This window comes from Zalophus californianus, chromosome X, assembly GCF_009762305.2.
Source record: "Zalophus californianus isolate mZalCal1 chromosome X, mZalCal1.pri.v2, whole genome shotgun sequence".
NCBI classification, from domain to species: domain Eukaryota; kingdom Metazoa; phylum Chordata; class Mammalia; order Carnivora; family Otariidae; genus Zalophus; species Zalophus californianus.
Window position 1 is genome coordinate 52,315,720 of NC_045612.1, and position 25,467 is coordinate 52,341,186.

Genomic DNA, 25,467 nt, shown 5'->3' on the forward strand with positions numbered 1-25,467 from the left:
ATATTCAATTGCACCAAAAGCCATAAGATACATAGGAATAACCCTAACCAAAGAAGTTAATGATCTGTACTCTCAAAACTATAGAACACATATGAAAAAAATCGAAGAGGACACAAAGAAATGGAAAAACATTCCATGCTGATGGATTGGAAGAAAATTGTTAAATGTCTATACTACACAAAGCAATCTACACATTCAATGCAATCTCTATCAAAATACCATCAGCATTTTTCACAGAGCTAGAACAAGCAATCCTTAAATTTGTATGGAACCACAAAAGACCCCGAACAGCCAAAACAATCTTGAAAAAGCAAAGCAAAGATTCAGACTTCACAATTCTGGACTTCAAACTCTATTACAAAGCTATAGTCATCAAGATAGTATGGTACTGTCACAAAAACAGATACACCAATTAATAAAACAGATTAATTAATAAACCCAGAAATGGACCCACAACCATACGCTCAACAAATCGTTGATAAAGGAGGAAAGATTATCCAATGGAAAAAAAGACAGTCTCTTCAACAAATGCTGTTGGGAAAACTGAGCAGCATCATGTAAAAGAATGAAACTGGACCACTTTCTTACAACATACCCAAAAATAAATTCAAAATAGATTAAAGACCTAAATGTGTGATAGGTAGCCAGAAAAATCCTAGAGGAAAACACAGGCAGCAATCTTTTTGACATCAACCATAGCAACCTGTTTCTGGACATGTCCACCAGAGGCAAAAGAAACAAAAGCAAAAATTAACTATTGGTACTTTTTCAATATAAGAAGCTTCTTCACAACGAAGGAAACAATCAACAAAACTAAAAGGTGAACTTTGGAATGGGTGAAGATATTTGCAAATGGCACATGTAATAAAAGATTAGTATCCAAAATCTATAAAGAGCTTATGAAACTCAACACCCAAAAAACAAATAATCCAGTTAAGAAATGGGCAGAAGACATGAATAGACGTCTCTTCAGAGAAGACATACAGATGACCAACAGACACATGAAAATATGCTGTACATCACTGTCAGGGAAATACAAATCAAAACTACAATGACATACCACTTCACAATGGTCAGAACAGCTAAAATTAACAGCACAGGAAATAGCAGATGGTAGTGAGGATGCAGAGAAAGGGGAACCCTCTTACACTGTTGGTGGGAATCCAAGCTGGTACAGCCACTTTCGAAAACAGTATGCAGGTTCCTCAAAAAGTTAAAAATCAAACTACCCTACGACCCAGCAATTGCACTACTAAGTATTAGTATCCCAAAGGATACACAAATACTGAATCAAAGGGCCATATGCACCCAGATGTTTATAACAGCATTATCAACAATAGCCAAATTATGGAAACAGCCCAAATGTCCACTGACTGATGAATGGATAAAGATGATGTGGTGTGCGTGTACACACACATATATACGGAATATTAGTCATCAAAAGGATGAAATCTTGCCACTTGCAAGGATGTGGATGGAGCTAGAGTGTATTATGCTATGTGAGTTCAGTCAGTCAGAGAAGGAAATACTGTATGATTTCACTCATATGTGGAATTTAAGAAACAAAACAGATGAACATAAGGGAAAGAAAATTTAAAAAGAGAGGAAGGCAAACCATAAGAGACACTCTTAGTTATGGAAAACAAACAGGGTTGCTGGAGAGGAGCAACTGGGCTAAACTGCAAATGGGCTAAACTGGTGATGGGTATTAAGGACATGTCCAGTAACAGGTTGCTATGGTTGATGTCAAAGAGCAAATAGGCTAAACTGGTGATGGGTATTAAGGAGGGCATCACTTGTGATAAGCACTGGGTGTTATATGTAAGTGATGAGTCACTAAATTCTACTGCAAATTAATATTACACTATATGTTAACTAACTAGAATTTAAATAAAAACTTGAAACATACATATATACATACATACATACATTCATAATGGTGTGCTAAGCAGGAGAGACCATCTCAATGGTGAATATCCATTTACTGCATCCTGCCCATCCCTAACCTCAGTCAGGGCACCAAGCCGAAACAAACAAGCCTGCATACATAGAGTAAATACTGCTTATATTCATCTATAGAATATATGTCCTTTATTATCAATGTCACTTCAAGTCATTTTAGAAGGCAATATATTTTTCCAATTATATTATTTCTGTTTCTAAATTTGATTTGTCTTACTCTCCAGAATTGTCTTTAGAGTTTGTGGAACAATAAAAAAGTATTTTCACTGTTAATAAATACTCATCCTCATAGATTTTACCTTTGGAAATTAAAAAATGTCAAACCAATCCAAGTCTGAAGAAAGAACAGGTAATGGAATTGGATTACAATAATGTCTGGGTCAAACATGAAATGCTAATTAATTCTTTTATTCCTCTCTACTTGCGTTCATAGAAAATGTTCCACAGAGGTTAGTCCAAATTGTTTCTCATCTTTAAAAATTTCAAACCCACCCCAGATCCTCCACAGTTAGTAAATGACCATGTTTCCTAGGTCACTGAGAAGATGCTTTTTTAACTGCACTATACTATTCATGTTAAGACTTACTCTCTACTTCCACCCTCCCTCCGAATGTTAGATTCTCCTGTGTATTTTTTAAGCATGATACAAACTGTACAGCTTTCCTCTATAAATTATTTATTTGTACATTTGAAAAGAGGCATGCAATGTTTCTGCTTGTAATTTAATGTGATCTTAATCTATAAACCCATAGAGTAGGAATCACAGAAGTCTGAGATATGCAGGTTGGAAGACTTTTTACAAGGCCACTAAACATATCCTCTTCTTTTAATGATGACAAAATTAAGACCCAAAGAGAGTAAGTGGCTTACTTAAAGTCACAGCTAATTTGTGGAAAAGCTAATATCAGATCTTACAACTACTGCTTCTCATTCTAGCCACCCTACATTTTTTACTACTTTACATAGCCTCTTAAAATCACCCAGAACAAGAGAAGGCATTCAGATAACCACTGGGAGACCATACATGTTTTTATTCTAAACGTTGGAGATGAGAATAAAGCACTAAACACTGAAATGCTTTTTTTAAAAAATTATTTCAGGACTCCATTTCCCATAATATATGCTTACAGAAAATTTTGCCAGACAGATCATCACAGTTTGTACCAGTCTTGTGGTGTTTAATCAAAGTGTCAGTGAAAAATTAAGGAGACTTAAGATTTTCAAAGGGAATTTTAAATGTGCTACTTAAAACAAGAACATTACAAATATAAAGGTCTATTAAAAAGCATGCATTTTCTTTCACCAATAAAAATGACAACTTCACACAAACATTTTATGCTCAAGCTCTGAAAATCTAATCTAGTAACTGAAAGAGCAAAGACATTTCTTCAGATGCCCTGAAGTAACTTCAGTAATACTCTATAATTTCTAGAGTGATAGCAAAAGCGATTATCTAATCTCCAAGGTAAGTCATGACTTTGAAGAGACAGCAATATGTAAAGCACTTTATCTTGCTGTCAGAAGGCTGAAAACTGGAGAGTTTTTAGACTTGTGCTTCAATCCTTCTCCCGGCACCAACAGGAGAGAAATACTATACTAATCCTTTATAGGATCTAGAAAAAAAAATTCAACTTTTGGTAGAAACTAGTACAACTGTAGTTATGCTTTCATGAAACAAGGAAAAGACAACCTGAAATCCAAATAAAATTAAGGCAGCCATAAAACTTGTATTTCCATAAGGCATTAACATACAAAGAAAGGGGAACCTCAAATTCCACCAAGCCTACATGAAGTTGCAGAACCATTTAAAAGTGGTAATTATAAAATTCAAAGAAGATAAATCTAAGCAGAGAGAGACAGAAAGAGATAAAACACTATGTCGTTCTAATGCTATTTAATAGCACTGTCTTTAAATAGCAATAATAGGTTAGACTAGCTAAAAATCTAACAGTTCTCCAAAGGAGGTACATATTGTAAGTGAGAACTGCAAGAAAACAATGAGGGGACTATATTTTGGTTGATTGCTTCAAACTATATCCTTCCAATAAACTAATTTTATTTCATTTATCACTTTGGTAGAATATAGTTAGTGTTTTTCTTCCATAATAAATTAAAGGTCATGAGGAGGGAACAGTAGCAACCTTATCTTATCAGGAATGAAATCAATATTCTGTGGTTCTGTTTTAATCCAGAAACATGAAGTACTATAAAACTGAAACAACATTCATAAAGCCTCACATAAAGAAGATAAAATACATATTGTAAATAAATAATTTAACAATTATGGCTAACATAAGCCTTACCTTCTTTGAAAATTCCACTGCTTTTTGTTCACTTTCTTCAACTTTTGCCTTGTTCACACAAGAATCTATTAAGATTGACAAAAAATGATTAGAAATTATTGCATCAGATCTCTGGGCAAAAGATGACTGCCAGCCTGTAATTCTACGTAGACAATCATTTTTATGTCAATTGCTATTAAAGGTAAATTGACCTATACTACACATAAAACAAAAACTACCACAATTTTTTGCATACTAACTGAATTCAATGATAGTATTGTTGAGTCACAAAACCAAGCATTCAAGAATATATTTGACTAAATCATCATCATTTTAGAGGTATTCAAATATTTCCCAACTTTTACAATAATATAATTCCTTAAAACTTTTTGCAATTTAGTATGGGTGGAGAGGTGACAAAGAATCTATAAAGATTATTAAGACTCAAAATGACCTTTAAAATAAGGCTAGAATGGGGGATACGACAGCATTCATTAATTCAGCTTTTCTACAGAAAGATTTCGCTTAGGTAACTTCTGATCTGAGGCAGAATGTATTATGTAAATAAGGAAATAAATATTAAATTTCTCAGCTCTAATCAAATATTCCAAAATATAAATAACTGAAGAACCTCATTTTGGTAATATTCTTATTATTACATATACGACTCTATTATGTATCTAGCCATTCCACACCTATTTATTCACCCAAAAGAAATGAAAACATATGTCAATACCCTTGTATATGAAGATTCATGACAGCTTTATTTATAATAGCCAAAAACTAGAAAGAACCCAAATGTCCATCAACAAGTAAATGTATATACAAATTGCAGTATATCCATATGCTAGAATACTACTCACTTATAAAAAGGAATAAACTATCGATACATGCACTATAACAACATGAAGGAAATTCAAAACAATTACACTACATGAAAGAAGCCAGACAAAAAGAGAGTACATCCTATATAATCTATAGTAAGAGAAAACAGATAAGTGATTATCTCAGGATGGAGAGAGATGGGGAGACATGGGAAGGAGAGATTACAAAGAACACAGAAACTTGACAGAGTGATAGAAATGTTTATTATCTTGGCTGTGGTGATGGTTTTAAGTACACATACAAATATCAAAATCTATCAAATTATGTTCTTAATAATGGATAGTTTTTCTCATGTCAAGTACACCTCAATAAAGTTTTGTTTTGTTTTGTTTTGTTTTTTAAAGAACTGTGTGTAAAGAACTAAGGTGGAAATTGGTAAATGATGAGACAAAGAGGGGGCAGATCTCTGCTGTGCTGTCAATGGTTGATAATGATCTTGATTTAAATTTCAGTGGGAAGGTATTGAAGAGTTTTGGGCAAGAATTTGATCAAATTTATGAAAAATACTAGACTTACAGAATTGTAAAGAGACTCTGTTCCTCAAGTCTAGGTGATTTTAAAATCAAGTTCCATTGATTTCCTATAAGTTCTTGAAGCACCTGCTAATTTTTGCATTTATGCACATGTGTGTGGCTCTAATCAAAGTTCCGAAGCATTCATCAGAAAAAGTCCTCTAACCATAAAATATTAAGAACATGCATATATTTGACTTATCTGAATTTACAGTTGATAAAACTAAAGCAGAGAAGTTAAATGATTTGTTCACGACCAGAGATAACACATGGATAAGGTAATAATGGGTTTCTGAAGCTCTATTCTCTCTCATTCAATGCCTTCATCTCCCCAATCCCAGTGCTAACAATACACAACTGTACGTACCTAGCACACAGTACACAAAAAACAAATGTCTACTGAACACTGAAAGAGCTAGTCAAAATCAACAGAGTACTCCCTTATAACATTCTCAACAAAATATGAAATAAACTAATGAGTTTATCAAGCTTATTATCAAATTTGCACAGAAGCCAGCATTTACATTAATTCTTAGGGAAGGTAAATTGATGCACACTTTCTGAAAAGCATCTGGCTTTTCTAAGATCATATCCTCAATTACAGGAATCAATCCTAAGGAAATGGCAAGAAAAAGGCAAACATTTATGCAAAGAATGTTCATAGCAGATTCATTTATAATTGCAAGAACCTGAAAACAATCTAGATGTATAATAAGAAAGGACTGGTCAAGATGGTTACGATATTCCATAAAATGGAATATTATACAGACATCCAAAGTCACATTTTGAAGGTTAACATGAAAAAAATTTTCATATTATAAATCTCCATTAAAAATCAGCATATAGAGAAAGAGATAAAAAAAATAAGATATAAGAAAATGTACTTAGCCAAAAAGTGAGTAATGGTGGTGGAATGTACTGAGCTGAAAAGTGAGATTGGTGGTTTATTGTCACTTACATAAGCCTCCAGATTGCTTGGAATAAATGAGTATTGGTTTTAAAATCAGAAAATAATATATAATAATAATAAGGAATTCATCTTTGAATATTACCGTGAGTTTGCCTTGTGCTATGGAGTGAACAATAATATAAAATTGGCATTCCACAGCTGTTTTCTTCCTTTAACGACAAGACAAATGAGTTCATGCCCAAATCTTAGCAATAGTGATTTTAATTAGGTACAAAAACCGTTTAACTGTAATGTCATATAACAGCATATTTCACAAGAGAGATTTCACATTATCCTTCAGAGACTGTTCCAGAAAGTACAGCTAACTAGTAGTCTAGGATCATGTAAGTTAATTTCCTTACTGATCCAAGTAGATGAACATCATCACCTCAAATTCTTTCCTAGCTTTAAGGTCTACAAAAATTATAAACTGATCTACTTTGATAGAATTAAAAAGTCTTAAGTTACTGAAATAAGCCTGTGTTTCCTTTCTCAAACTTGAACACTAATACCTATTGCACATGTGATTTCTATAAAACCACTGAGGTGCCAATATAAACTGAATCAAAGGATTTCAGAGTCATGTTTCTAAAGAGCAAAGCATTCATCTATAATATGTTTTTCCTATGTGTGTGTGCACCACTGATTTTAAACTGAATTCAAGAGCATTAAAACGTATCAAATAGCTTAATATTTTCCACTACACAAGCAGAACTCTCATGATCAACATAATTAACAATTATAGTGATTCAGTACTCACAGACACAAAGACTTACCAGATTTTAATAAAGGAAGTTCAGTGAGAGCACTACCTTCAGAAAGTGACTATTATACAGAAGAGAGTGAAACACAATCAAATGACATTGAGGATAATATTACATACCTATCAGATGCGTGAAATCAATGTCTAATCTTTGCCTATACTTGAAATCTGGGTCCATACCACTGCAGTGCAGCACTATCTGTGAAACGCACTCCTCAATTATTTTGTAATACTGTGGCCTGAAAGAGAGAAAGTATTCCTGAATATCTTTTCTACCTATACAAGCCAATTTTCTTAAGAAGTGGTTCAGGGGCACCTGGGTGGCTCAGCTGGTTAAGCATCCGACACTTGATTTTGGCTCAGGTCATGATCTCAGGGTCACGAAATCGATGGCCCCCCACCTTGTGGGAGCTGCATGCTCACTGTGGAGTCTGCTTTAGATTCTCTCCTTCTCCCTCTGTCCTTCCCCTCGCTCATGCTGTCTCTCCCACTCTTTCTCTCTCTCTCAAGTAAATAAATACATAAACTCTTTAAAAAAGTGGTTCAGCATGATAAAAGAACTAAGTCTTTTTCTAGCACTGTTAAAAGAACTCTTTCAAGCCACTGCATTCCCTTAAGAGAATTATGCCTAAACTTAACGATGGTCTGGACATTATAGTATAAAACCTATCATAATGTAATCAATTGTGAACACTTGTGACTTAATACTCTAGTTTTTAGGAATTCATGCCTTTGTACAAAGATACTTATCAACCTATCTACAAACTTATTGTTCCTAAAGTTAATGAAAATAAATGACCTGTTAGTTCTATATCCATGGATACAGAAATGGTTCTAAGCCTCTACAAGTTTTCAGTTTCAGTAAGGGATGAGTATCTTGGCATTAGGTGGCAATGTCTTAAATTTACTACAACACTTTAACTCAAGATTAGCTATAATCGCTTACAAAACTAGACTGACCCACAAAATTCCGAAGATCTATTTATGCACGTTTTTAAGATTCATTTTATAGAAGCATACACACTTAATATGCATGGCCATAGCCTGAATTCATTCAAAGTGTCAAACGTTTTTAAACATATCCTAATTTTGTAATCTATCAAGATAATTCTGGCCTTAAATAATAACTACGTGCATACTTCAAAAATTTTTTAAAGTCACTTTTTGCATTAAAATTCAGGGAAAATTTAGTATTTATCAGTGGCCAGTAAATTCAACAGAGAAACATCAGAAAGAAATACTGCATAGAGAAATTATGATAACATCCTTACAATTAGCGTGCTGATAACTAGCCAACCTACTAAAAGTTTGCAAACAAAGCCAAACAGAGTCTAATTGCTCTTATATGTTTTTTTGTCATGGGGCTGGCCTCAAGAGTAAGATTAAATAGTAATATACATTAACCCATTTTAGGCTTTTTCAAGTCATCAACAATTCTAGGATAAATAATATTGGATTATCATCAGTCCAGTAAATGACTTTTTGGGTAAACAAGGAAAACACAAGTGTTCTCTTTAAGGCCATGTTAATTATCTCTAAGTATAATAAAAGTGCTGGTCGCACTTCTACTTCACATCGATGTTCCCAGGATGAAAAAGATGTCATATTAGAGTAACTATTATATATTGAAAGTTACTGAGAAATGGATGGTTTCATGAAAATTATTTCCCTAGGTAACTGTGTACCCATAGGCACAGTACCCACTTAATTGCCAGAACATTAGAAAACATTTTAATTACCATATTTCCTGTTTTAAGAAAACAGCATATAATTATTTTAGCCATTTTTCTTTTTTTTTTCCTTTTTTTTTTTTTTGGTGGGTAGCAAAGCAAAGTTTATCGAGCGATAGCAAAGAGATAGTACAAAGCTCCCAAAGAGGGAGGGGACCCGAGAGGGTTGCCCTTTAACCACTTTTCTTTGTCTCTGTAACATCATGATGTCCATGAATTATTGTAAAAGTCTGAACTATAATAGTTTTCTATATAACTTTAGAACTGTCATCTTTGTTGCAACTATACCTGACCCATGGTTGCCTGCCTTTACCATTTAATCAAGCAAATTCTGAGAAATCAGAGAACCTAGGTTGCCAGAATTTCATGCATATTAGAGTATGAAGAACAACTAAGAGTCTCTTGAATAGTTAAATATAAGATCATGACCACAGCTTATAGATAATTTCAGTCACTCAGAAACCTTTCTCTAACTTTCTGGTTTTCAGATATATTTGCAGTTACTAGACTCTGAAACTTCTAACTTTATTATCATCATAATCATTTATCTTGAAGAATTATATTACTGGATATAAAGCTGAAATATTACTATTATTTTCTTAGCTAAGATCACATCTATTATTAAATAAATACTAGAAAGGAGAAATAAAAGTAAAACCTAACTTGTTAAAATGGACATGAACTTAAAAAAATAAAATAAAATGTACATGAACTTAAAAGTTCCACCGCAGACACTTCAGTGCTTATTCTGTGCTATCATTATCTAGCAAAGAAAATTCAATACAAGGTCAGGAAAATATGTTGGGTTCTTTGCTACTAAATGTCCTGTCACTGGGGTATCCAGTTTTATAAATAGATCCTTCTGGCCCAATTAAAAATAAATTCACACCTTCTAAAATATGTTATGCTAAGTCATCAAACTCTTATACACTATGTATGTACATACATCTGCATATAGTACCTAGCATGAACTACATTATTAGTTTTCCTTAAATATCGAATTCAAATTACACAAATACTAGTACTCTCAGAACCGCCTCTTACCTGACGTAATAATCATTTCTGATGAGCAAAAAATGTTGTAGAATGGATAATAAGTAATTTTCAGCAGCAGTGTCCTTCAACATATTATATAGAAGATGATACACTTCATTCATATCAGTGAAAGTAAGTAAAGGAAAAAAATTAAAACCCTTAATGAAAGTTCCATTCATAACAAAAGCAGCTTCGTTTTTTAAAACACTGAAGTACCATTTTGTTTCCCTTATTGTTTCTAAACCTTCAACTCCGGTATTTTAAAATTTACATAAATAAATTTAACCTATGGAATCACTTTAATCTTTTAATGAGAGAAACAGACTTAAAGAATATTTCCAAGGCCATTTAATCAACAAAACCTTAAGCAATCAGTTATTCATTATAAATTACAGATAGTAGTATGATTGGAACAGCAATGCCATTAGAGAAAACGGTTTACTCTTGATCTTCCCGTGGCTGTGATAGAGGACCTACATCATTCATGTAAGCCACTACTCCTCTATTTTCACCACCACATAATATAGAAGGTAATGGAACATTCTATGGACTGCTAAAATATCACAAACCAGTTTTATTTTATACTGATAAAATATTTAATAATGTGAAATTGTTATTGTCTGCATTCATTTGTATTCCATTATTTAGTAAAAATGGAAAGACAATAGAACTTGAAACATTTTTCTTAGGATATAAAAAGAGTGGAAAAAGTTTAGATGCTTTTAATAAACTAGACAACAAATTTCAAAGCTGGATTCACTTTTATAATAAAACTGAGGACCTGGAAAATCAATGTAAAAGGTAGAAGAGGAAATGTAATCCAACATTCCAAAAATAATCTGATATGTCAACATTTTCTCTGAAGTAGAATTAAGTATATGATGGATTATTTCTTAGACCCCATGTAACAGTGTTGTGTTAAAGTCTCATAAGGTCTTTCAAGTGGTTACAGAATGAAACCCAAAATAGCTTTATGGTAGAAGTTTGATTATAAGAGAAATCTATACAAAGGAAGCAAGATATATATTAATATAAAAAGCATTTAATATTATGAAAATGACTGTAGACTAGAGTCACTAATGATGGATAAGAAATTACTAGCATTGATCCCTTATAATAATAACATAGTTAGCCATTGCACACACATTTATCCAATACTTATTTATAATATACTTCAATAGTAGCATTGGAGGCAAAAGATGAAACATAAAACTTCTGCCCTCAATCTCATAGGGGCACAGAAGTGCACATAAATAAGACAGATAGAAAGTACTATAGAGGTTTCAAGGAGAGGAATATTCCCCCAGCTTTTTTTGGGGGGGCAGTGCAGGGAGGAACAGGGAAGAAGATATAACAGAAAAATTCCATCTCAAAGGTCATTTTATTTCTGAAGTATTTCCCAATCTCCCCAAAACCCATAAGCAAGAAATTTACTGAGTGTGAAACAAATGGTCAGCAATGCTGTGACAACCTTCTTTTATATCTAAAATCATTTCATATAAAATCGTTGCCATAGGAAGATTATATACTAGTTGTTTTTGACTCAAATGCTTCTACCAGACAGCCTTGTTATAGTCAGATACTATCACATCTAAACTTTTTTTTTTCACTAAGGAACCAAAATAGTTGGATTGAGAGTAAGGCATTTATATGAATTGAATTGTATCTCTAAACCATTTGAGTACATTTTAATAAACTGAAGAAGTATATTACCTACAGTTACTTATGAACTCAGTGAACTTTTCCCCTCAAATTCTTATATGTGAGGTATATGCCTTGGGTTCTTGTCTATTCAAGACTATTGAGCTGAATACATCTATAATACAGCAAGCCACTGCAGATTTCAGGATAGTTTGTGTAAATCATCAGGACAATCTGACAATTCCTCAACATGAATCTCAAGGACAGCATCATAGTGAGGTATTAAAATAAATAAATGAATCTAAATTGGGCTGGCAGACAAGAATTCTAATAATGGTCCACAAAATCAACCACAAATCCTTTTTTTTCACAATACATGCAAAATTATTTTAATGGTTTGTCAAAAGGATATTCCATTTCTGCTCGAATGTCATTGAGACGGTGTGATAATTCATTTAGGTCATCTTCTTTGTTCTCATCAAATACTTTCAACTGAATATCAAGCTCATCATTCTCTTTTTCTTTTAGATCCTAATATATAAACATAAAATGTAACAAATGAGTAAGAGTTTGACAACACCATATTTTGGTAATAAAGCACAGATACTATTATTCATTTATATACACAAAAGCAATTTTATATTGACCCAGGCACTTATTTTCTGAGAAAGTAAAAGTAAACGTACTATGTATTCTCCTATTTTAAAATAAAAGAACCTCATTGCATTCATTGCATTTTCTTTTCATGCCCCAGGTTTTGAATATTTACATTAAAAATTAACAATCACTTTTACAAAGGGAGGGGGGAACTAATTGCTAACAACCCAAATTGAATGCTGTTGTTTTTGACTAAATACACTAATCAAAGATCACAAAAGAACTCATGCAGTTAGAACATTCAAATATGCCTCTTGAGAAAAATGCAAATATAATCAATTGTATTAATGAAGAAAAAACGCAAGGATATATTCAAGCACAACAGTCCCAAGTATGGCGTAGAAAGTTGTATAAAGGATTTTATTTTAAATGATATTTTGTGATTTTGAAGCAAAAAGGTGTCAGGATTTTTTATCAAGCTGCATGACAAGCCTCCTCCCCCACTTTTCATTTTTGCTTAGCCAAATCACAAAATACCAACTTGGGCATCAAAGATTTGTTTTTGTAATACATTATAAGCACATGCATTACAAACCTCTGATAATTTTTAAAAATAATAGTATGAACAAAATCTTTGGAAGCATGCCACACTAGAGAATGTTGGGCTTAATATATATCACCTGGAATATCTTTTAATATGTGTCCATTAAGTTGCAGCTTTCAAAACCCAAATCGATAATCCCAACTGTGGATGCTCAAGGGTGATAATGAAAGTGGGACTAGGATTTCAGAGCTGAGCTTGAATTCTAAAAGGAAATGCAAGCATGGTGTACTTCAAATTAGGTCAATAAAACAAAACAGGATTCATTTCTTATTTCTATTTTTATTCAATAGAGCAATTATAAATGGAGATGTAATGGCTATTACTAAAGCCAAATGCAAATTTATGCAATTGCTAGATTTTTTCTAACATTCATATAATAATTTACTGAAAATTTACATACAGAACATATAAAAATACTTAGTATGATTCTATATAATTTCATATAAAATATATGACAAATAAATGTATTTACACTTAGTTCCCTCTTTAGTAACTTGCTTTAGGTCTAGTTTTCAATTTTTAAGTCTATTGGAATGCAAAATTATCTATAATTGGTGGGTCATATTTTCAAGTGATTTAAGAACTCCAGTCAAACAAGAGCAAAATCCAGACACACCTAATATGCTGGTCATTGCAGAAACAACTGTTAACACATTTTACAATATGGACTTTTCCTTATTCTTCTGTCACAATATGTTCTTTCTTAGATGCTCACTACAAAACCTGAATACTCTTAAATATGTTAGAAAAACAGAAAAATCTAATTTAAATACTGCCATTTAATTAGCATCAAAACATTATAAAACATGGACTCAATCTGCATAACTATTTTCTGTAAAAATAACTGGTTAAATGTTTAACTGTTTTTAATTAGGACAACATATTAGTTATAAAATATATATAGTATGTGAACATATATAGCACAATATAAAAATTTAGATACAAGTGCAATCCTATATTATTTAATAGTATCCATTAAAATAAACAGATATGCATATATACATATACACATATATAAAACTTCATTCAAATATCAAATCTTGAAAAATATATCTATAAATTCTTAATGAAATAAACATTTAATTAATTAGTTTTTCTATAGCACAAATATGATACCCTATAAAAGGAAATGGAAATGAATCACTAAAGTTTTATACTTTAAATGCAGACTATCATATTACTGAATTACAGTATTAACTATTAATAATGTAAAATATTATAAATATGTTTCAGTTATTTTTTAAACATAACTGCCCTATGGATATGGAACATTGTTGGCAGTCTCTAAAACATATAATTAAATCTCTATAATTTGGTGTACTTCAAAGGAAATTCTATTACTAATACATGACTGATCACCAGTCAAGCAATCAAAACTGAGTCTTCAACAGAATAAGAGTTTGTTGGTATTTTAAAATAAAGATGCCTGCTGCCTACAGACATGATTTCTTACTATCTTGTTCCTTCACATATCTAAATTACCTAATATTTTCTAAATTTATTTAACTAAATAAAAGACAGATGGAGAAAACTTCACAAGAAATCAATATGAGTTACCTATAGAGCAAATACTAGCTTAAAAATCACTGTATAGTATATAACAACTCACTAATCCCAAATTACTAAAGCAAATTTATTCCATATAAATGAAGTATAAACTCCCTTTAAACACCATAATTTATCAATAGAGATAGGTGAATTTTGAAAATAAATTTTTACAGAATATAATTAAAATAACTGTCCTTGTCTTGAGGATTCTGATTATTGATGAAGAAAGTTCTACTGTACTATATTATTACGATGGTCTCAGGAATTACTGAAATACTAAGAATGATTCTTCCTTAACACTTAATGATTCCAGAGAGGTACAATTCTTTTTAAGTTTTTATTCAAATTCCAGTTGGTTAACATACAATGTAATAAGTTTCAGGTGTAGAATATAGTGATTCAACACTTCCATACAACCAGATAGGTCTAATTTTTTTTTCATGTACAATTTGTATTAGCCTTAGCCACATCTAATCTGCTGCTTTGAATACGATAGATTCTAGAAAATTAAGCATTTCCTCCTGTTAAAAACTCATCTATGAATATATTATTAAGCTTCAATGCACGCATACAGATGTTTAATACTCCCCAAATTCTAGTGGTTTAAGCTTAAATATTAATAGTAAATTAAACAATGAGTTCATTAGATAATAATTGACATGTCAGGTACATCTAAAATATATTAATCCATGACCATTCTGACCTTTGTTCCAAATTGTGATAATAAAACTGCAAGAACAACCTCAGTCATGAAATCTATGGTATTAAAGAAAGGATCTCTAAATCTTCTGGGTCTTTCTGCCTGAATTCTGATTCTCATCTTATATATAAGAAGTACCTGCGGAAGATTTGTTTTCTTTTCAAACCAAACATCTCTGCCTTACCCTCAATAAGATTTTGATATATTCTCTTTAGAGGGACATGTCCAACCTCTTTAGTTGAGAACCAGGGCTGTATGTAACCATATTTTGCTCCACTGTCTTAGGGAGAAAAAAAAAAAAAACAACCTGAGAATTCTTGTAGGTTCTATTCCAAAATTTTAGGAGGCAGACACATGACACTTACTACTTTTCTCTTGCTGAGGAATCACTGAGATTTGGGACTCAGGTCAGACTGAAGAGATTTGACAGTTAAAGAAAAATCTAGCTGATAAATATATGAAGAATGCATTTATTAAGAAGCACCATGATGCCACAAGAGGCTTAAAATACAGCTACAGGGCCGATGGGAAAGTGTAGCGTAGAATGATGGATGCAAAATCTTCACTGTCAGTGTAACCAAATATACCATGAGACCACTGAACCCAGCAAAGATGAATACACCAGAGAAAAGTAAAAGGTAAAGACAAGAGCTACCATTCATTCTCTTTCTGAAAAGAGGACAACTTAAATAAATTAAAATGAGTAACAGTTTTTTTGATCAAACATTCAGTAGTATAAGGCAGAAAATGAATATTCAATTATAAATAGATACAGGGAAATAAAAGATGAAAGAGTAATAGCAACAACTAAGGCACAATACGTGGCATCTTGGTAAATGACTAGAGGATGCTAAGGAGCCCCTGTAGCCAGCAAGTGTCCAAAGACATTAATACTCTCAGAAACTGAGGACCACCCCAGTGAGGACAAGCATGGAAATCAATGAGTAGATAACTCAAAAGCCATACTAGAATCAAGATTATAACATTATCTGTAACTACCTACAGCCACAGACTTTTCATGAGGAAAGATTTCTGAGAAAACAAGAATAAATGTGTAACTAGTGAATGTGCCTAGTTAACTGCATATTAAACCTCCATATGGGTCACTTAAAATGTTGCTTTGATTCACTGCAACCAATTCCCTGTTTTTTTAAAGTCATGGATTAAAGTACCATTTAAAGTATAATTGACACAGAACTTTCTAAAACCAGATAGATTAAATCAAATATCTTATCAAAGTGGGTTTCAGTAGACTCACTGTAGGGTTCATTTTATGATGGTAAGTTTCAACTACTTTCAGTTAAGACTAACAGAACACAAGTTACAGATGCATGCTACACTCTCATTCCTACCAGGAAATTTCCCTGATTTTGATATTTCTACTACTCTAAGTATTATATACAAGCTTACTTGACATTTCTTTTGTTTTGTTTTCTTTTTTACTCCCTTTTGCTTCTTTTTATTCAGGTGTGCTCTGGGTAGCTTAAATGAAAAGACTAGACTTTACATGTCTCTTAACAATGCCATGGTTTTAAACAAAATCCCTCTTCAGTTAACATACTAAATAAAATATAGTCACATTAGCTATATTTGTGTTTATAGAATAAGTGTCCTCATTTATCTCAGATCAAGCCTATAAAGTTATTTCAAAAATGTTTTAACAGTATCATAATTAGAGCATATATGCACATTCAATTTAAGAAATAAAACTTTTTTAGAAAAGTTTCTATAGCACTGTAGCAAGAATACCATTCCTAAGTATCTAGAATATACTGACCAAAATTCTATAGATACTTATGCTGAATATAAATGATATCAATCTAAGTTATCAAAGAGGAAAGCAAAACTTTTTATTTTTTTTAAAGATTTTATTTATTTGAGAGAGAGAGAATGAGAGATAGCATGAGAGGGAAGAGCGTCAGAGGGAGAAGCAGACTCCCTGCTGAGCAGGGAGCCCGATGTGGGACTCGATCCCGGGACTCCAGGATCATGACCTGAGCCGAAGGCAGTCGCTTAACCAACTGAGCCACCCAGGCACCCAGAAAGCAAAACTTTTAAATGAAAATAGAAGCCGCAGAAAAAGAAAAAGCAGTAGTCTCTTATGTTCTCAGTATTTAAATTCAAAGAAAAGAAATTCCCTTTTGACTTTAAGAAAACAAACAAAACAAAAAACACCCACATCACTTCTGGACACACTAGCTGAATTCTGAATCATCAGTTGTATATAAAGACTGCTATTATTGCAATACAGAAAAGCTTGCAAAATGTCTAATGCTTTACAAAAGAAAATATACCAAGGCACATTTATCTACTCTGTTGCAAGTACTTTGTCTAAAGAGAGAAATATGTTAAAGTTCATCAGCAGACTTAATGTGTACACTCAACTTACTGGTAAGATTGTTTTTAGTCCGGAACGGAGGAATTCATTCCTTAAATGTATTCTAAAATCAAGCTCATAAGGTGAAGTGACAAGAGCATTTATAAACTGCATGCAGGCCACCTGCAATTAAAAATCAAAGTTTGTTAAAAATTATTTTAATTAAGGAAATATTTACTTAATGCATTCAGATCATTATTTTTCCATTAACTAAAGGCATACATACATATATTTTATGGATGATTATGACTTTACAGCATAAACAACAAAATTAAGTTTCTAATGCCCAGAATAATTCTAATGGAGATATGATGGATGGTCAAGTATTGCTCTGATCTGCTAAATAATATGAAGGAATATGAAACTCTGAGAAACTTAAAGTTCCAAAAATCTGCATATAGAGCCCTTTAAAAATATCATGAACTGTATCTTTCATATCCAGCTGTCCTCAGAGTGCACTTGGCCTCAATTCTATATGGTTATAAACACTTTTCTAAGATAAATCAAAAAAAGTACCCTGATATTAAACAGAGAACAATGATAACTTAGAGAAATTATTACACTGATTTATACTGTCTCCATACTATTATTGGGATGGACTTGCAAAAAATACAGAGTATTAAAATACATGATTAAGATGAATTAATTTGCTGTGTATAAAACTGAATGCAAGTGAATTAAGATCGACTAGAAGGCATTGTGACACCAATGCTAATGTGCACTGCATGACAAATTAAATATAAGGGCTTGTTTTCAAGTGAAGGTGATTCATTAATTACACTGACACTGTCAAAAAGGTTTGGTTTTTCATCCTTCTGATATTGAGGTTCCCTATTATAAAAGGGGACTTATTTTCTGGTAACTGCAAGCTAGAAGGGAATCAACAAAATGCTAATTGCCAGGTGATCCATATATTATTCCTGATAGTATTTTTGGGAAATGCTGCTCAAGTCTAAGACAACTACCTAATAGGTTAAATGAGGAGCTGCACCTTTAAATTGATTATTCTTAAAGTATGCAATGAGTATACTGTACAGTGTTCAAAGAGCGGATTGCGAGGGGACTCCTGGAAAATACCAGATTTAGTAAAGATGTCAAGCATATACAGAAGACACAAAAAATCAAAAGTTAGTATGAGAAAAATACATCAGCAAAAGAAAATATTTCAAATGTATTTTGACTTGACTTGTCCAGACCTATCATTATAATAGTTATTTTTTCAAGTTGAAAGAAAAGATTAAAAGGTGTATTCCTTTTTTTGTACCTATTATCTTATGCATCTAAGTTGCTTTTAGGGAGATATGTCCATCTACCTTACATCCAGGCTCAAAAATCAAAAGTTGCATGCTTTAAAAGTGATGACTAAAACTGTTTCTAACATTACTAGATATCTAAATGACAACTGAATATTGTAGTCCAACACCTATGAATGCTCAAATGTAAGTATGAAACACTTAGACTCCGAATTAGATACTTGCCAAAGAATGGGCATTACCTTAAAACACATTTCAAATAAGTTACTATGACACTTATACCTTAATGGATTACTTAACCTTTCTATTTACAGTAAGAAAATATGTAAGACTTTATATAGTTTCCATAGACTGGGATATAAATTTGTATACTGTACATGTCCAGGGCTATATTATCATTGCATTTGCGTGAATGATCCTTGCTCAATGTTACAACTATAACATGACCCAACAAGCCAAAGCACATGTCCAATCCAAAATTAATAGAGAGAAAAGTTGCCATCTGCTAGGAGTTTTTGCCAGAAGATATTCTAGCTTAATGGCTTGTATTAATACCCTACAAGAGAACATTTCCATAGGAAACAAGTTAATGAGTCTTAGAATTGTACCTTTATACAAATAAAAGTATTTATATCAGGAGATGATAAAAATAGTAAAAGAATAAAATTAATGAAGGTATCAATATCAAAATAACTTTACATTTAATAAGATAAATGCTGCAATGCTATTACTTTACATATAATGTATAAATATATAAGTGAATGCTAAAAAAAAGTTGCATCCATTGACTACAGTATAAAATAATTAGGAGACACTTTGAAGCCAGTAATTTAAACAGGTAATGGCACTGGTTTATCAATGTACTATTTATTATTTATCAAATTCTAACAGATATCTAATTACAAATAAGATAAGCAGAATACTCATTCCAAAATGTCATTTTCCAAAATCTTCTCCTGAAGTGATACTCTTTTTGTTTTAAAGATTTTATTTATTTATTTATTTGAGAGAGAGGGCAAGCGAGAGAATACAAGTGGGGGGGGCGGGCAGAGGGAGAGGGAGAAGCAGACTCCCAGCTGAGCAGGGAGCTCTACCTGGAGCTGGATCCCAGGACCCTTGGATCATGACCTGAGCCAAAGGTAGATGCTTAACTGACTGAGCCACCCAGCTGTCCCTAAAGTAATTCTCTTTTATAAAAATATTTCTATTATACTTTAATGCAGAGAACAAAAAAATCATCTTAATTATCTCCATTCCTTTATGCTACTACATAATCACTGTCCTTTTTAGAGGACAGAAACAAAATCAATCCAAAACCAAAATAGTTGTCATTATTTACAAATACAAAATTAAATTTTAAAAATATAATTAGTTTCAATGCCAGAATATATTATTACTTAATTATAAACATTAAATACCCATTATGTAGATTCTGAATTCATAGTTAAATACACAACCCCAAACCATTTTCATATTCATTATTATTCTTATTATACAAACAATATTAGAGGCTACACATAATTCACCATCTAATCTCATCCTCATAAAAACCATATCAAGTTAAGTATTACTCTTATCCTTATTTCATAGATGATGAAGCTGAGGCTCAAAGCAGGTAACATACATGGTCACATAGCAAGGAGAAAACTCATGATTCTCAACCATATCATTTTACTCCAAATACAGAATAATTTCCAATACATTCCAGATGTTTCATTAACTCTATTCATAGATTCACATGACAAAAGATTTTAAGGAAGGAAAAGATAATAAAATTTAACTATTGCATCATGTTTAATACACTGGAAATATCTAGTTTTGAGACTATAAGTTAATTAGAAAAGCAATTTTTTTTAACATTTTATTTATTTGAGAGAAAGAGAGAGTGAATGAGAGAGAAGGAGCAGGGGGAGGGGCAGAGGGAGAAGCAGACTCCCTGCTGAGCAAGTAGCCCATCCAGGGCTTGATCCTGGGACTCCAGGATCATGACCTAGGTGAAGGCATATGCTTAACAGACTGAGCCACCCAGGCGTCCCAGCATACAATTATTTTAACAATATACTGTCTAGTATATAAAATGGTTATTTTACTTTATTTTTTTTAAAGATTTTATTTATTTATTTGACAGAGAAATAGCAAGAGCAGGAACACAAGCAGGGAGAGAGGGAGAAGCAGGCTCCCCGCCAAGCCGGAAGCCCGATGTGGGACTCGATCCCAGGACCCTGGGATCATGACCTGAGCGACAGGCAGATGCTTAATGACTGAGCCACCCAGGCACCCTAAAATGGTTATTTTATATGTCATTTATACCTCTTAAAAAACAAAGTGGTTATCAAAATGCATAAAGAAATGCAAAAACAAAACAAACAGGAAAGGTAGAAAACAGTTCCTGGAATGTGTTACATTCAACTTCATGAACAATGAAGTATGGGCAGCATCCCATCATCCAGAATAACAGTCTCTCACTCTCTTTTACTTCCTGCCACACCACTCTCAATTCAGCATACATTAGCATGCAATACACACACACACACACACACACACACACACACACACACACACACACACACACACGAGCTATGCTGTTCAGTACAGAGCCATTAGTCACAAGGCAAATTTAGCTTAATTACAATTACGAACATGAAAAATTCAGTTGCTCAGTCTCACCAGCAACAGTTCAAGTATTCAACAGCCACATGTGTCTACTGGCTACCATACTGGAGAGCACAAATATAGGATACTGCAAAGTTTGATTGGATAGCACTGCACTGGAGACTTTAATGAAAAAGGCTTCTGGCCTACTATCTAAAACCACAAAACTCATTCCCAAATAATGAAAGTTTGAAAACTGGCATGTTCAACTTCCAAGTGTATAAATCTTTAAGATCATGATTATCTGCTTACGATGTAAAATGAATCTGCTTTCAAAAAAAAAAAAAATCCAACCCCAGAGATGGAAAACAAAGAATCGTGTGATTTTAAAGCACAGTACTATTTAAAAGTATCAAATACTCTGGGGTTCAATGTGCTCCTTTAAAGAAACCGAAAACCTAGAAAGATTAGTTGATTTGCCCAAGATCATATAGCTAATAATAAGCCATAAAGATAAGACAAGAACTTGTATCTCACGACTTTTAGTTTTGTATTCATTCTACAACACTACAATGTACAAATCTGGTATTACTGAATAACATTTTTCCCTCTACTGGAAAGAAAACAAGTGCCCTTGAATTGAATATCACAAAGTCCATTCTCCAGATTCTTTCTGTTGCTTGGTTTCTTTATAATAGCTTTAAGTTTCAAAACAGTCTGCCGTATCTGTTTTAAATACAGGTTCCATGAGAATTAAAATTTAAAATTCACAATAAGTCAGTGAATTTTCTCCATTGTTAATAAATATGGTAGGCTAGGACCAAAATTTTGATTTCTAACCACTAAAAACAGTTTCTTTATTTGCATTTCAATGATCTCCATTTCTACATGACAAATGTATATGCTGCCAAATAAATGCATAAATATATATTAAAAAACACCAACACTGTGCATGTGATAAAGCATCCAATAATTTGTACAATGTGTAAGTATATACTAAACTAAATTACTATCAGTTTTTCCATCACATTATGATCATTCCTTTACTACAACACTATATTATCTTTCTACAATAATCATCTACATTCTTTAGTCACAGGATGCTATTGTTCTCATCCTGGTGTATGGGATGTGATGCAGTGTGAAATATCACAAAAGATACTATAAACATTCTAAAGGCAAGGCTCTGTATTTGTTTAGGGTTTTCTGTATAACTTCTAATTGTCCTCAATAAAATGATTAAAATATAATGGGTAAATGGTAATTAAATATCTTAAATTTTCTTGGCATGAGACATATCATTACCAAAAAAATTTTATTCAGTTTCTTACCTAAGTGGTAGAGAGGGGAACTATTTTAACATGAAATATCTTCATAAAATTATTGGGAAAATGCTAAAACCTTTTATTTATTTTAACTTATCAGCTCTAAAAACTATACAAGCATCTATCAATCTGTTTGATCACAATTCAAAGAGCTATACAGTACAATAATTGCTAACTCCAGGGCATTCTCAGACAGATTATCCATATTGCCATTAGCTGTGACAAAGTGTGCTTTTAAAATTTTATTGACACTGTCACACACTTGACCTTATTAAATACTTTGTTGACATTAACAAGGTCTTTCTTTATCTTAGCCCATCAGGAGTTAGGAAAAAAGATGGCTTAAGTCAAATAAGTACCAAGGAAGATACAGACATACAGAGTAAGTTAATTAAGTCAAATCAAGAAGGATTCCAGGCAGGATGAAGCCATGTATAAAGGTATGGAGGTAGAAGGATAAAACAGCATAAAATGTTCAGGAAACTGAGCACAGTTACGACTGGACCAAAAAGTATAAGTAGAAGAGTGGTGAAATATGAGGCTACAGAGAAAACAAGAATCAGATGATGAAGTATTTTGTGTAGACTAAGTCTACACTTTAATCCTAGAGGCTATGGGAAGACTCTTGGATTTGAAGCAGTGATGTGACAAGAACTGCATTTCAGAAGTGTAAGTCTACGGAAGATGATTTAAAGGGGGCTAGAATGAAGGCGAGAAGTTATTTAAGAGTCCAGGAAAATGGTAAAATAATGAGACATGACAATGCACTGAAACAAAGAATTGGCAGCAGGGGTGGAAGGAAAGGGATACCATACTAATGAAGGAAAGGACAACACTAAGAAAGTAGAATTGGTAGGATATGGTAACTGAAGGAATACGGTGAAAGGAGAAAGAGTAGATTCAAAGATGACTATTACGTTTCTGGTTTATGCAACTTGGTGGATAATGCTAAAGTTAACCAGGATTGGGAATACAAAAACAAAGTCAGGTTAAGATTGGAGAGGGGATTGGGGCGCCTGGGTGGCTCAGTTGGTTAAGCGTCTGCCTTCGGCTCAGGTCATGATCCCAGGGTCCTGGGATCGAGCCCCCCATCGGGCTCCCTGCTCAGTGGGGAGCCTGCTTCTCCCTCTCCCTCTGCCTGACACTCTGCCTACTTGTGCTCTCTCTCTATCTCTCTGTCAAATAAATAAATAAAATCTTAAAAAAAAAAAAGATTGGAGAGGGGATTGGAGTAGGAAGGAGAAGGATGAAGAAAAGGAAAATAAGTAGCATTAAGGACAACACTGAATTTGAAATTCAGTCAGGAGACAGCTGAATATATGGGGTGAATTAAAAGGATTTGAAAAAGAAGAGTACATAGAAATTCATCACAAAGAAGTGCTAGATGGAAGTCATAGGATGGATGTGGCTATCTAAGAACAATGTACAGAATGAGCAAAACAAAGAACCAAAGAACTAAGGATCAAGCTCTTAGAAAGCAGTATATTTAAGGACCAAGCATAGAGACAGAAAATTTAAAATGTAAAATATAGGTAAAAGAAAAACAAGGGGAGTTTAGTATCATGGAAGTTGAGGAAGGAGAAAGCTTTGTTAGGAATGATCAATAGTGTCACATGGTGCTGGAGAAGCCAATATGACAACTTAGAAAGGGTCTTGCTTTTTATATTATGGAAGTCACTAGTGACCCTCCATTACAAAAAAAAGTTTGACAGTTACTCAACTTTGAAAGAGATATAAAATGAAAGGCACCCTTCTTTAAGTCAGAAGTTACTTTTGTAAATACTTGATGAATATATTGTACAAATATACCTATACAACCCCCAATTATACTAATTCTACTTTTAAAATGGTCATAATATAAAACTGTCAATAAATAGAAAAAGTTTCCTTAGTGATATCAGGTATTCATTCAACACTTACTATTTAACACACTCATTTATTTTTCCACAAATTTTCTCCTTATTCATAAGCTGTAGCTCCTTGTTTTATTTTAAATGTACTGGAACTAACATGATAAATATTTATCCAAGGCTACTTCCTCATATGTGATGGTATGAGCACACTAATAGCTAATGCTTAGAGTAAAATCTCAATACTTGAAAACCACTATGAAAAGATAATCAAGCTACAAAGAATCAGTCCATATACCTGATGGTTTGTCTATGTAAGCATCAACACTTGTTTTTGCACAAAACACTTTCAGAAATGAATTAGATAATTCCCACATTCTTAAACAAAATATCCTAGATATAACTGTTTTCTTGCTAACTCAGGGGTGTGATGAAATATGTGAGTTAGTGAGCTATGATGTAACACAGAGATGCCTTCAGGAGCTACTGAGGTATGTATGGCTACTTGCTTAGTTAGTAAGAGGAGGTATCATGTAGTGGTTAAGAGCATGTACTCTGGAGCCAGACTCCCTAGTGTCTAATATCTGGGCTTTTGCCTCCAAATTATATTGTGACCCTTGGGAAGTTATTTAACCTCTATGAGCCTATTTACTCATCTACAAAATGGGGATACTACAACTTTCTCATAGAATTGCTATGGAGTTCAGAATGAGGTAACATATGTAAAGTACTGGAACATCGGTACATGACTTATAAATGCTATCTTTAATTTCTTATTTTTGTGATGCCTCTAAGACATCTAGTTAAGCATTTGGACATAGAGGTTTGAATAGAGATGAACAGGTTTGAATTACATGGACTT

General features: G+C 32.8%; 1 protein-coding gene across 5 annotated transcripts in view; it reads right to left on the reverse strand.

Annotated features, from left to right (window-relative positions):
- The window catches only part of DIAPH2 (diaphanous related formin 2), a 956,101-nt gene that overhangs the window by 676,478 nt on the left and 254,156 nt on the right, over positions 1 to 25,467 (reverse strand). For all 5 annotated transcript variants that reach the window (XM_035725382.1, XM_027607475.1, XM_035725381.1 and 2 more), the window contains 5 exons: positions 17,598 to 17,708; positions 12,172 to 12,290; positions 10,128 to 10,244; positions 7,474 to 7,592; positions 4,266 to 4,330 (listed from right to left, as the gene is read on the reverse strand). In XM_035725382.1, coding sequence (XP_035581275.1) covers positions 4,266 to 4,330; positions 7,474 to 7,592; positions 10,128 to 10,244; positions 12,172 to 12,290; positions 17,598 to 17,708 — 531 coding nt within the window. The remainder of the gene's footprint in view (positions 1 to 4,265; positions 4,331 to 7,473; positions 7,593 to 10,127; positions 10,245 to 12,171; positions 12,291 to 17,597; positions 17,709 to 25,467) is intronic.